At 36.3% G+C, this 14672-nt stretch overlaps 1 protein-coding gene across 1 annotated transcript; it reads right to left on the minus strand.

The window, feature by feature from the left end:
- Nucleotides 1-10404: 10404 nt before the first annotated feature.
- On the minus strand, nt 10405-13921 carry LOC121791836 (protein FAR1-RELATED SEQUENCE 5-like). Its single transcript, XM_042189661.1, has 4 exons — nt 13912-13921; nt 12348-12668; nt 11906-12209; nt 10405-11752 (listed from the first exon to the last, which is right to left on the minus strand). Exons 1-4 carry the CDS (start codon nt 13919-13921, stop codon nt 10405-10407), a joined length of 1983 nt encoding a protein of 660 aa, XP_042045595.1.
- Nucleotides 13922-14672: the final 751 nt, after the last annotated feature.

Raw genomic sequence — 14672 nt, forward strand, 5'->3', positions numbered from 1 at the left:
TTAATTATAAATCAAACTTGCAGACACAGTCATTGGTAGACACACCTGCAGGATGGGATGACCAGAGACAATTTGCTTATTTCTGGACCACCTTTTTCGAGGAAGCACTCGGAGCGGGATGCATCCAGTGGGATAAGTACGATATGGTGAGTTTGATTCTTAAATTATGTGTGTGAGAGTCAATTTTATAGTACAAAAAACATGATAATTTAATGTGCTCTTCATTATGTAGTTCTTCTTCCCCATTTTGGGTGAACGACAGCAGTACGTGGTCAGTTTTGATGTTCGGGATGACACGATGAATTTAATAGACCACAACCTCGCAGAACCTCACGCATCGTTCAGCGACAAATATGGGACCACTCACTCGCTTCTGGTATGTAATGTGCATAATCGGGTTTGTTGCATCATTGTACACAAAAATAATATGCTGATGATGTGAGTCACATTTTATTTTTTTTTGCAGAGGACGTTCATGGCTGATGCCCTAGACAAATGCAAAGAAACAAAAATTGCCTCTCTTGTACGAAGCTGCACTACTAATGTGGTGAGTATGTCGTGGAGGAACAACTTGGTTACAATGGAGAATGGTGTGTATGTGATGCGCCATATGGAAACCTATTTCGGGGAGAAAGAAAAAGATTGGGATTGCGGGCTTAGCGCAAAGGGAACAAAAAGCTTGGAGATGTTCAGAATCAAGTTTGCACGGACGCTCCTGACTTGTGCGCACAACATCCGAGGTGCCGCAAACCAATCTAAAGCAACGAGGTTTTGGAGGGAGAGACCGGCCAAGTTCAACTTTGAATAGTGGGTCGAGAATTATGGACTGTAGGGAGTGATGGTTCGACTATAGGGTGATGGATGTTAATGAATTCCTTGATTGCTTGGTTGACTTTTTGCGTTGGAACTAACAGCTTTCACAACTTTTTAGTAGCTTTTTTATATTGGACAATGATTTTAGGAATATGGATTATGAATGGAGTACATGCCATTATTCATCCGTATACTGTGTGCCTAACGTTTTTGATATTGTCTAATTTTATTTAAAAGATCCTTATCGTAATCCACGTAATGTAAATGACACAGTAAATAATGCACGGCATAACACAAATAATGCACTTATTCATAAATGTATTCTGTGAAGTACGTTTATTTATGCAGTGCATTATATATACATACAAAGGCAAGGCATTATTTACAATATATTATGCATTAGGAGATTTATCCTGTTTATATGCGTAAGTTGGTTTTTTGTAGTCCTTAACAGGGGTGTACTTGTTTAGTTTCTTGCGTACTTTTATATTTGGTATATTACATTTGTGAACTATCACCGTCCATATCAGACAAATAAAATTAGATATTACTTATGTTATGTGCTGCATTGTTTTTAGAAAAGTGGTTATATATACGGAGACTAGATATGTGCATTATTTAACAAAAAGAGTGCATTATGGATCAACAAATGCTGTGTGCCTTACTTTTTTGATGTTGGGCATTACTTAAAGGATCCTTAACGCATTCCACGTTATGCAAAATAACACAGTAAATAATGCACCGTATAACACAATATTCAGAAATGTATTATGTGCATTACGTTTGTTTATGCAGTGCATTACGAATACATATTAAACCATTATTTACAATATATTATGCATTATGAGATTTATCTTGGTTATGTGGGTAAATTCGATTTTTGTAGTCCTTAACAGGCGTGTAATTGTTTAGTTTCTTACATACTTTTGTATTTGGTATATTACATTAATGAAGTATCATCGTCCGCATCAGAGAAATAAAATTTGACATTACTTATGTTATGTGATGAATTGTTTTTTGAAAAGTGGATATAGATACGGAGAGTAGATATGTGCATTATTTAACTAAAAGAGTGAAGTATGCATCAACAAATGTTCATTATTTTGCATGCAGTAGGGAACACACGTATCCATGGCGTCATTGAGTTAACTTCACAAATATATACAGTACTCTTGACTTATATATAATCCAATACTTAACAAAAAATTCTACTAATGCAACTTAAAAAACTTAATTATAAATCAAACTTGCAATCACAGTCATTGGTAGACACACCTGCAGGATGGGATGACCAGAGACAATTTGCTTATTTCTGGACCATCTTTTTCGAGGAAGCACTCGGAGCGGGATGCATCCAGTGGGATAAGTACGATATGGTGAGTTTGATTCTTAAATATGTGTGTGAGAGTCAATTTTATAGTACAAAAAACGTGATAATTTAATGTGCTCTTCATTATGTAGTTCTTCTTCCCCATTTTGGGTGAACGACAGCAGTACGTGGTCTGTTTTGATGTCCAGGATGGCAAGATGAATTTAATAGACCACAGCCTCGCAGAACCTCACGCATCGTTCAGCGACAAATATGGGACCACTCCCTCGCTTCTGGTATGTAATGTGCATAATCGGGTTTGTTGCATCATTGTACACAAAAATAATATACTGATGATGTGAGTCACATTTTATTTTTTTTTGCAGAGGACGTTCATGGCTGATGCCCTAGACAAATGCAAAGAAACAAAAATTGCCGCTCTTGTACGAAGCTGCACTACTAATGTGGTGAGTATGTCGTGGAGGAACAACTTGGTTACAATGGAGAATGGTGTGTATGTGATGCGCCATATGGAAACCTATTTCGGGGAGAAAGAAAAAGATTGGGATTGCGGGCTTAGCGCAAAGGGAACAAAAAGCTTGGAGATGTTCAGAATCAAGTTTGCACGGACGCTCCTGACTTGTGCGCACAACATCCGAGGTGCCGCAAACCAATCTAAAGCAACGAGGTTTTGGAGGGAGAGACCGGCCAAGTTCAACTTTGAATAGTGGGTCGAGAATTATGGACTGTAGGGAGTGATGGTTCGACTATAGGGTGATGGATGTTAATGAATTCCTTGATTGCTTGGTTGACTTTTTGCGTTGGAACTAACAGCTTTCACAACTTTTTAGTAGCTTTTTTATATTGGACAATGATTTTAGGAATATGGATTATGAATGGAGTACATGCCATTATTCATCCGTATACTGTGTGCCTAACGTTTTTGATGTTGTCTAATTTTATTTAAAAGATCCTTATCGTAATCCACGTAATGTAAATGACACAGTAAATAATGCACGGCATAACACAAATAATGCACTTATTCATAAATGTATTCTGTGAAGTACGTTTATTTATGCAGTGCATTATATATACATACAAAGGCAAGGCATTATTTACAATATATTATGCATTAGGAGATTTATCCTGTTTATATGCGTAAGTTGGTTTTTTGTAGTCCTTAACAGGGGTGTACTTGTTTAGTTTCTTGCGTACTTTTATATTTGGTATATTACATTTGTGAACTATCACCGTCCATATCAGGCAAATAAAATTAGATATTACTTATGTTATGTGCTGCATTGTTTTTAGAAAAGTGGTTATATATACGGAGACTAGATATGTGCATTATTTAACAAAAAGAGTGCATTATGGATCAACAAATGCTGTGTGCCTTACTTTTTTGATGTTGGGCATTACTTAAAGGATCCTTAACGCATTCCACGTTATGCAAAATAACACAGTAAATAATGCACCGTATAACACAATATTCAGAAATGTATTATGTGCATTACGTTTGTTTATGCAGTGCATTACGAATACATATTAAACCATTATTTACAATATATTATGCATTATGAGATTTATCTTGGTTATGTGGGTAAATTCGATTTTTGTAGTCCTTAACAGGCGTGTAATTGTTTAGTTTCTTACATACTTTTGTATTTGGTATATTACATTAATGAAGTATCATCGTCTGCATCAGAGAAATAAAATTTGACATTACTTATGTTATGTGATGAATTGTTTTTTGAAAAGTGGATATAGATACGGAGAGTAGATATGTGCATTATTTAACTAAAAGAGTGAAGTATGCATCAACAAATGTTCATTATTTTGCATGCAGTAGGGAACACACGTATCCATGGCGTCATTGAGTTAACTTCACATATATATACAGTACTCTTGACTTATATATAATCCAATACTTAACAAAAAATTCTACTAATGCAACTTAAAAAACTTAATTATAAATCAAACTTGCAAACACAGTCATTGGTAGACACACCTGCAGGATGGGATGACCAGAGACAATTTGCTTATTTCTGGACCATCTTTTCGAGGAAGCACTCGGAGCGGGATGCATCCAGTGGGATAAGTACGATATGGTGAGTTTGATTCTTAAATTATGTGTGTGAGAGTCAATTTTATAGTACAAAAAACATGATAATTTAATGTGCTCTTCATTATGTATTCTTCTTCCCCATTTTGGTTGAACGACAGCAGTACGTGGTCTGTTTTGATGTCCGGGATGGCACGATGAATTTAATAGACCACAGCCTCGCAGAACCTCACGCATCGTTCAGCGACAAATATGGGACCACTCCCTCGCTTCTGGTATGTAATGTGCATAATCGGGTTTGTTGCATCATTGTACACAAAAATAATATACTGATGATGTGAGTCACATTTTATTTTTTTTTGCAGAGGACGTTCATGGCGGCTGATGCCCTAGACAAATGCAAAGAAACAAAATTTGCCGCTCTTGAACGAAGTTGCACTACTAATTTGGTGAGTATGCCGTGGAGGAACAACTTGGTTACAATGGAGAATGGTGTGTATGTGATGCGCCATATGGAAACCTATTTCGGGGAGAAAGAAAAAGATTGGGATTGCGGGCTTAGCGCAAAGGGAACAAAAAGCTTGGAGATGTTCAGAATCAAGTTTGCACGGACGCTCCTGACTTGTGCGCACAACATCCGAGGTGCCGCAAACCAATCTAAAGGAACGAGGTTTTGGAGGGAGAGACCGGCCAAGTTCAACTTTGAATAGTGGGTCGAGAATTATGGACTGTAGGGAGTGATGGTTCGACTATAGGGTGATGGATGTTAATGAATTCCTTGATTGCTTGGTTGACTTTTTGCGTTGGAACTAACAGCTTTCACAACTTTTTAGTAGCTTTTTTATATTGGACAATGATTTTAGGAATATGGATTATGAATGGAGTACATGCCATTATTCATCCGTATACTGTGTGCCTAACGTTTTTGATGTTGTCTAATTTTATTTAAAAGATCCTTATCGTAATCCACGTAATGTAAATGACACAGTAAATAATGCACGGCATAACACAAATAATGCACTTATTCATAAATGTATTCTGTGAAGTACGTTTATTTATGCAGTGCATTATATATACATACAAAGGCAAGGCATTATTTACAATATATTATGCATTAGGAGATTTATCCTGTTTATATGCGTAAGTTGGTTTTTTGTAGTCCTTAACAGGGGTGTACTTGTTTAGTTTCTTGCGTACTTTTATATTTGGTATATTACATTTGTGAACTATCACCGTCCATATCAGACAAATAAAATTAGATATTACTTATGTTATGTGCTGCATTGTTTTTAGAAAAGTGGTTATATATACGGAGACTAGATATGTGCATTATTTAACAAAAAGAGTGCATTATGGATCAACAAATGCTGTGTGCCTTACTTTTTTGATGTTGGGCATTACTTAAAGGATCCTTAACGTATTCCACGTTATGCAAAATAACACAGTAAATAATGCACCGTATAACACAATATTCAGAAATGTATTATGTGCATTACGTTTGTTTATGCAGTGCATTACGAATACATATTAAACCATTATTTACAATATATTATGCATTATGAGATTTATCTTGGTTATATGGGTAAATTCGATTTTTGTAGTCCTTAACAGGCGTGTAATTGTTTAGTTTCTTACATACTTTTGTATTTGGTATATTACATTAATGAAGTATCATCGTCCGCATCAGAGAAATAAAATTTGACATTACTTATGTTATGTGATGAATTGTTTTTTGAAAAGTTGATATAGATACGGAGAGTAGATATGTGCATTATTTAACTAAAAGAGTGAAGTATGCATCAACAAATGTTCATTATTTTGCATGCAGTAGGGAACACAAGTATCCATGGCGTCATTGAGTTAACTTCACATATATATACAGTACTCTTGACTTATATATAATCCAATACTTAACAAAAAATTCTACTAATGCAACTTAAAAAACTTAATTATAAATCAAACTTGCAAACACAGTCATTGGTAGACACACCTGTAGGATGGGATGACCAGAGACAATTTGCTTATTTCTGGACCATCTTTTTCGAGGAAGCACTCGGAGCAGGATGCATCCAGTGGGATAAGTACGATATGGTGAGTTTGATTCTTAAATTATGTGTGTGAGAGTCAATTTTATAGTACAAAAAACATGATAATTTAATGTGTTCTTCATTATGTAGTTCTTCTTCCCCATTTTGGGTGAACGACAGCAGTACGTGGTCTGTTTTGATGTCCGGGATGGCACGATGAATTTAATAGACCACAGCCTCGCAGAACCTCACGCATCGTTCAGCGACAAATATGGGACCACTCCCTCGCTTCTGGTATGTAATGTGCATAATCGGGTTTGTTGCATCATTGTGCACAAAAATAATATACTGATGATGTGAGTCACATTTTATTTTTTTTTGCAGAGGACGTTCATGGCTGATGCCCTAGACAAATGCAAAGAAACAAAAATTGCCGCTCTTGTACGAAGCTGCACTACTAATGTGGTGAGTATGTCGTGGAGGAACAACTTGGTTACAATGGAGAATGGTGTGTATGTGATGCGCCATATGGAAACCTATTTCGGGGAGAAAGAAAAAGATTGGGATTGCGGGCTTAGCGCAAAGGGAACAAAAAGCTTGGAGATGTTCAGAATCAAGTTTGCACGGACGCTCCTGACTTGTGCGCACAACATCCGAGGTGCCGCAAACCAATCTAAAGCAACGAGGTTTGGAGGGAGAGACCGGCCAAGTTCAACTTTGAATAGTGGGTCGAGAATTATGGACTGTAGGGAGTGATGGTTCGACTATAGGGTGATGGATGTTAATGAATTCCTTGATTGCTTGGTTGACTTTTTGCGTTGGAACTAACAACTTTCACAACTTTTTAGTAGCTTTTTTATATTGGACAATGATTGTAGGAATATGGATTATGAATGGAGTACATGCTATTATTCATCCGTATACTGTGTGCCTAACGTGTTTGATGTTGTCTAATTTTATTTAAAAGATCCTTATCGTATTCCACGTAATGTAAATGACACAGTAAATAATGCACGGCATAACACAAATAATGCACTTATTCATAAATGTATTCTGTGAAGTACGTTTCTTTATGCAGTGCATTATATATACATACAAAGGCATTATTTACAATATATTATGCATTAGGAGATTTATCCTGTTTATATGCGTAAGTTGGTTTTTTGTAGTCCTTAACAGGCGTGTACTTGTTTAGTTTCTTGCGTACTTTTATATTTGGTATATTACATTTGTGAACTATCACCGTCCATATCAGACAAATAAAATTAGATATTACTTATGTTATGTGCTGCATTGTTTTTAGAAAAGTGGTTATATATACGGAGACTAGATATGTGCATTATTTAACTAAAAGATTGCATTATGGATCAACAAATGCTGTGTGCCTTACTTTTTTGATGTTGTGCATTACTTAAAGGATCCTTAACGTATTCCACGTTATGCAAAATAACACAGTAAATAATGCACCGTATAACACAATATTCAGAAATGTATTATGTGCATTACGTTTGTTTATGCAGTGCATTACGAATACATATTAAACCATTATTTACAATATATTATGCATTATGAGATTTATCTTGGTTATATGGGTAAATTCGATTTTTGTAGTCCTTAACCGGCGTGTAATTGTTTAGTTTCTTACATACTTTTGTATTTGGTATATTACATTAATGAAGTATCATCGTCCGCATCAGAGAAATAAAATTTTACATTACTTATGTTATGTGATGCATTGTTTTTTGAAAAGTGGATATAGATACGGAGAGTAGATATGTGCATTATTTAACTAAAAGAGTGAAGTATGCATCAACAAATGTTCATTATTTTGCATGCAGTAGGGAACACAAGTATCCATGGCGTCATTGAGTTAACTTCACATATATATACAGTACTCTTGACTTATATATAATCCAATACTTAACAAAAAATTCTACTAATGCAACTTAACAAACTTAATTATAAATCAAACTTGCAAACACAGTCATTGGTAGACACACCTGCAGGATGGGATGACCAGAGACAATTTGCTTATTTCTGGACCATCTTTTTCGAGGAAGCACTCGGAGCGGGATGCATCCAGTGGGATAAGTACGATATGGTGAGTTTGATTCTTAAATTATGTGTGTGAGAGTCAATTTTATAGTACAAAAAACATGATAATTTAATGTGTTCTTCATTATGTAGTTCTTCTTCCCCATTTTGGGTGAACGACAGCAGTACGTGGTCTGTTTTGATGTCCGGGATGGCACGATGAATTTAATAGACCACAGCCTCGCAGAACCTCACGCATCGTTCAGCGACAAATATGGGACCACTCCCTCGCTTCTGGTATGTAATGTGCATAATCGGGTTTGTTGCATCATTGTGCACAAAAATAATATACTGATGATGTGAGTCACATTTTATTTTTTTTTGCAGAGGACGTTCATGGCTGATGCCCTAGACAAATGCAAAGAAACAAAAATTGCCGCTCTTGTACGAAGCTGCACTACTAATGTGGTGAGTATGTCGTGGAGGAACAACTTGGTTACAATGGAGAATGGTGTGTATGTGATGCGCCATATGGAAACCTATTTCGGGGAGAAAGAAAAAGATTGGGATTGCGGGCTTAGCGCAAAGGGAACAAAAAGCTTGGAGATGTTCAGAATCAAGTTTGCACGGACGCTCCTGACTTGTGCGCACAACATCCGAGGTGCCGCAAACCAATCTAAAGCAACGAGGTTTTGGAGGGAGAGACCGGCCAAGTTCAACTTTGAATAGTGGGTCGAGAATTATGGACTGTAGGGAGTGATGGTTCGACTATAGGGTGATGGATGTTAATGAATTCCTTGATTGCTTGGTTGACTTTTTGCGTTGGAACTAACAGCTTTCACAACTTTTTAGTAGCTTTTTTATATTGGACAATGATTGTAGGAATATGGATTATGAATGGAGTACATGCCATTATTCATCCGTATACTGTGTGCCTAACGTGTTTGATGTTGTCTAATTTTATTTAAAAGATCCTTATCGTATTCCACGTAATGTAAATGACACAGTAAATAATGCACGACATAACACAAATAATGCACTTATTCATAAATGTATTCTGTGAAGTACGTTTATTTATGCAGTGCATTATGTATACATACAAAGGCATTATTTACAATATATTATGCATTAGGAGATTTATCCTGTTTATATGCGTAAGTTGGTTTTTTGTAGTCCTTAACAGGCGTGTACTTGTTTAGTTTCTTGCGTACTTTTATATTTGGTATATTACATTTGTGAACTATCACCGTCCATATCAGACAAATAAAATTAGATATTACTTATGTTATGTGCTGCATTGGTTTTAGAAAAGTGGTTATATATACGGAGAGTAGATATGTGCATTATTTAACTAAAAGATTGCATTATGGATCAACAAATGTTGTGTGCCTTACTTTTTTGATGTTGTGCATTACTTAAAGGATCCTTAACGTATTCCACATTATGCAAAATAACACAGTAAATAATGCACCGTATAACACAATATTCAGAAATGTATTATGTGCATTACGTTTGTTTATGCAGTGCATTACGAATACATATTAAACCATTATTTACAATATATTATGCATTATGAGATTTATCTTGGTTATATGGGTAAATTCGATTTTTGTAGTCCTTAACAGGCGTGTAATTATTTAGTTTCTTACATACTTTTGTATTTGGTATATTACATTAATGAAGTATCATCGTCCGCATCAGAGAAATAAAATTTGACATTACTTATGTTATGTGATGCATTGTTTTTTGAAAAGTGGATATAGATACGGAGAGTAGATATGTGCATTATTTAACTAAAAGAGTGAAGTATGCATCAACAAATGTTCATTATTTTGCATGCAGTAGGGAACACAAGTATCCATGGCGTCATTGAGTTAACTTCACATATATATACAGTACTCTTGACTTATATATAATCCAATACTTAACAAAAAATTCTACTAATGCAACAACCACATGTTTCAACTTATAACAGTATGATAACAAATTTGAACAACAATACTACTAGAGCCCAAACAAAAGTTGTGATGCGCTATTTAAATATCATAACTCAAGCTGTTCTTTTAACCTTCCGCGCATCTTTCTCCATCGTCATCTCTTTAAGCAGTGGACAGTTCCTGGAGTCGTGATGACCCATCTCATCGCACGCCTTACACCGTCTAAGAGGCCTTGACGCATCCTTTTATAGCCTTCTCTCTCTTCAAAATCAGACGACTCGCAGAGCTGCTGGCGTGGCCCTTCGTCTTCACGACATCCGGAGGATGAACCGCAATAGATTCAAGCCTTACCATTCCATAAAACTCATCAACCATACGCCTCTTCTCAGCAGCTGAGGTTGCCGGAGTACCAGTTTGAAGAGAGTTACCAAGTTCTTCAACGCCACCTACAAATGCACGTAAGACATCGATGTCGGTCTCAAACCGTCTAAGAAAACCATAAAACATCAAAATCGCCTGTTTAGACACAGTTTGCCTATCGCCAGCGGAGGAATGGGTATGCAAGGGATCCTGCAACTCCCCATGTACAGCCTTGGCTAAGGGAGTCTTCATCCATCGACTATCACAGTATTTATCCGGGATTTTTTTCACCTCATTGTTCCGAAACAAGAAAAATATATGACTACACAAATAACCATGCCGACCAAATAGTTTGCATTCGCACGAGTAAGTATCATCAGTCTTGTCATGATGAACAAAGTATGCATTGCGCTTGCTATCGCCAAGCTTGTATGTGTCAACCGTTTCTCCGGACATAAAACCCAGCACACGACATCTGTCATTACCCTCCACAATTTCTTGTTGTATTTTCTTGAACATACTATCGGTAAACAACATGGAAGCATGTTTCTCGAATGGCAGAGTCGTTGCTAGTATGGGTATGTCAGTGGCATCGCGGTAGTCCAAAGCTGTTCTACTGTTCCGCTGGAATTCTATGGCGTGGTTGAAATTCAAGTAGAATTCGGCTATGTTAGCTCGGGGCTTCAGAAAATTTTTGTAGAAACTCTTCTCTGATTCAGATATGGACGTAGTCCTAATCATCGATCTCATAGGAAAATCCCTGAAATACGCCGGTATCCAGTACTTCCTATACGCATACAATGTGTTGAACCAGTCGATGTCCTCTAGCTGATGATGTTCGACCAATCTATTCCACTCCTCCTCGAATTCGCCCGGCTCAACTAGGTCCGACCAAACACAAGCGTTAAATTCCTTTTTGAAATCGTCGTCCCGCAACAATCTGTTTGGTACCTTGACAGTCAGCTTATGCATTATATGCCACATACACCAACGGTGACGTGTGCCAACTAGGACCTCTTCAATTGCTGATCGCATACCCAAATCTTGATCGGTCACAATCATCCTGGGTGCTACACCCATACAATTTACAAAATGTCTGAACAACCAAGCAAATGCCCCCGTTTTCTCGCTGCACACCAATCCGGCCGCAAATGTCACAGGACTACCATGATTATCCTTTCCAGTGAAAGGGGTGAAGATCATACAGTACCTGCATAAATCATATTAACGTGGCATCAGAGATGTAAACATATCATAATGCAATGTTCAGCATTGCGTAATGCAGTGACGTACAGTAATAATGCACACGGTATAGAACAGATCAATAAACTACAACGTAAACAACACATTAGTTAGTTTCAACCTGTTTGTGTTGTACGTGGAGTCGAAGGACACAATATCACCAAACATGTGGTAATTCTGCTTCATCAAACCGTCGCACCAAAACAGAGCAACCAACTGGTCGGATTCGTTAACTTCGTAGTGATAGGTGGACGCCTCGGACATCTCCTTCTTCTTAGCCATATCATCCAACACCATTTGTACATCAAATCCTTGTGCGTATGCTTTGATGTCCCGTGAGGCATTTCTAATATCCCCAACAGTGCAACCAACTAGGTCAAACCCACCAACAATTTCCTTCAATACCTTAAATGTGAGCATGGGTCCTATATTAGCCTTGGAACAGTCGAGGATAAATTTATGATGTACATCATCCAACTTGCGATTACTTGACATGAATTGCTGATGTTCCGTTTCAACCATGTGATGGTTATGAATCTCGTTGAACTCCTGAATTATCTAACCTGACAAGCAATCTTCCGAGAAAAATCTGAACGATATACTAGCCGTACAACCACACCGCTTAGATAACTTTCTACGCTTGATAGTGAAACCAGAACGGGCATTCAACTGGTCATCTTCATCACCCTTCTTCCTTCCTTCCCTATTGCATACAACTTGATACCACGTCGTGACATCATCAACCTTCCTCGTAGCTTGTTTGCGCGTATCAAAGCCAACAGCGCGGGCATATACCTCGTAGCAAGCGAAAGCGAATTCCAAGGATTGGAATTTCTGACCTACAACAGGCTTCAGATCGGGAGAACATTCAGGTACAACAACCACTGTACATTATTAAATAAAAATGGGTCAGCATAAAAGTACAACTTTGCAATGTAGTAAGCAGACAATTAATGCACGATTTTCATTAATTTAATCTGTAAGATATTTAAATTGGACTATTACGTGATTTATGTATACGTAAAATGCAAGATATTATTAAACGTTGTTTTTAATGTGTACGTACTATACCCTAGCCCCTAGCCTTATTAAACCCTTAGGGGAAAACAAGAAACGTGTGCCAAAAATCAAAAATAATAACCGATATTTAAGCCCTAGACAAACGAGACATACTAGCGGTCCTATGCTAATTCGTACAACATACACATTGCAAATAAGATGTTATTCATTATACAGACAATATAATCCATTACGCATATTCATTTGGTGCATTATTTGTATGAACATTATTCACCATTCAATGTGCATTGGACACTTACGTAATTTATTTATAGGTCAAACAAAAACTATGCTTAAACATTGTTATTAATGTTTACGTACTATACCCTACCCCATAGGCTTATTAAACCCTTAGGGGAAAACAAGAAACGTGTGCCAAAAATCAAAACTAATAACCGATATTTAAGCCCTAGACAAACGAGACATACTAGCGGTCCTATGCTAATTCGTACAACATACACATTGCAAATAAGATGTTATGCATTATACAGACAATATAATCCATTACGCATATTGATTTGGTGATTGATTTGTACGAACTTTATTCGGTATACTATGTGCATTGGAAACTTACGCGATTTATTTATAGGTCAAACACAAACTAATCTTAAACGTTGTTAGTAATGTTTACGTACTATACCATAGCCCCTAGGATTATTAAACCCTTAGGGAAAATAAGAAACGTGCACCAAACATCGAAACACAGACCAAAAATTTAGACCCTATACATTGCTGTTCACGAATTATGCATTATATAGGCAGAAATATTCATTATACGTGATCAATTTGTGCATTACATGCATCGTTTTAACCAACTGCTGTAGATATGCCGAGAGCTAAACCCTGAAGGAAGGCTTCAAATTCGTCGCTGATTAATTACTCTATCCTGAACATTGCTGTTCTTAAAAAATCACAACAACCGATCAAATAATCACAGCAAGCGATCATGTTATACCATGACAACACAATACACGAATTACTTGCTGATTAACTATCAAATAATCAGAATGCTACAACTGGTAGTGAAACATCCGAAACAAAAAAACAATAACTCTAATTCAGAATTACCTTCTTCCATTATTATTGCCAAAAACGATTGCTACAACGCCAATTAAACAAGCTTGAAAGACCATGTATTGATTCACGTCAAAATTGAGAATTGTGAGAATTGAAGCTTGCTGCTAATAATCTGAATAAAAAAACCTATACGCCTGAGTAAAACCCTTACTTCTTCGACGTGAGATGAGAAAAAAGAACGGCAATATCTTCCAAGGAGAGAATCATGGAATTTCCATAACTGCCAAATCATAATTTACCAATTCTGCCCTTTTAAGATTTTTAATTGATTATAATTTAATGAGATCTGTGAAATTTTGCATCCATCGGATTGATGTAATTAAGGTAGAGATTAAGAAGGAAAAAAGGAGGAAATATAGAAAAAAGGAAATAAATACATCCATATATATATATACCACATTTAAGACTTTGGAAAGATAAGTAGATAATTGAAAATAAGAACTACCTAACTAGCAAATAATTAAATATATATAGTGAACTAATCAAATTATTACTTTAAATAGCCATTCTTATCGTTGCATATGGCTTAACTCGCTGTGATAAACAATTGATTTAATATATTGAAAAGGGAATTCATAACTCAATAATTGGTTGTTAATTGCCATACGAACACTAACCTAAACTCACTATCAAGATCAATCTAGTCTTTTTTTAATCAAATATAAAAAGTATAATTAGAAGAAATAAGCTAACAACTAAAAAAAACTCTGATTAATTATCATAAAATAAATAAATAAATAAATAAATAAGAC

This window comes from Salvia splendens, unplaced genomic scaffold, assembly GCF_004379255.2.
Source record: "Salvia splendens isolate huo1 unplaced genomic scaffold, SspV2 ctg934, whole genome shotgun sequence".
NCBI lineage: Eukaryota > Viridiplantae > Streptophyta > Magnoliopsida > Lamiales > Lamiaceae > Salvia > Salvia splendens.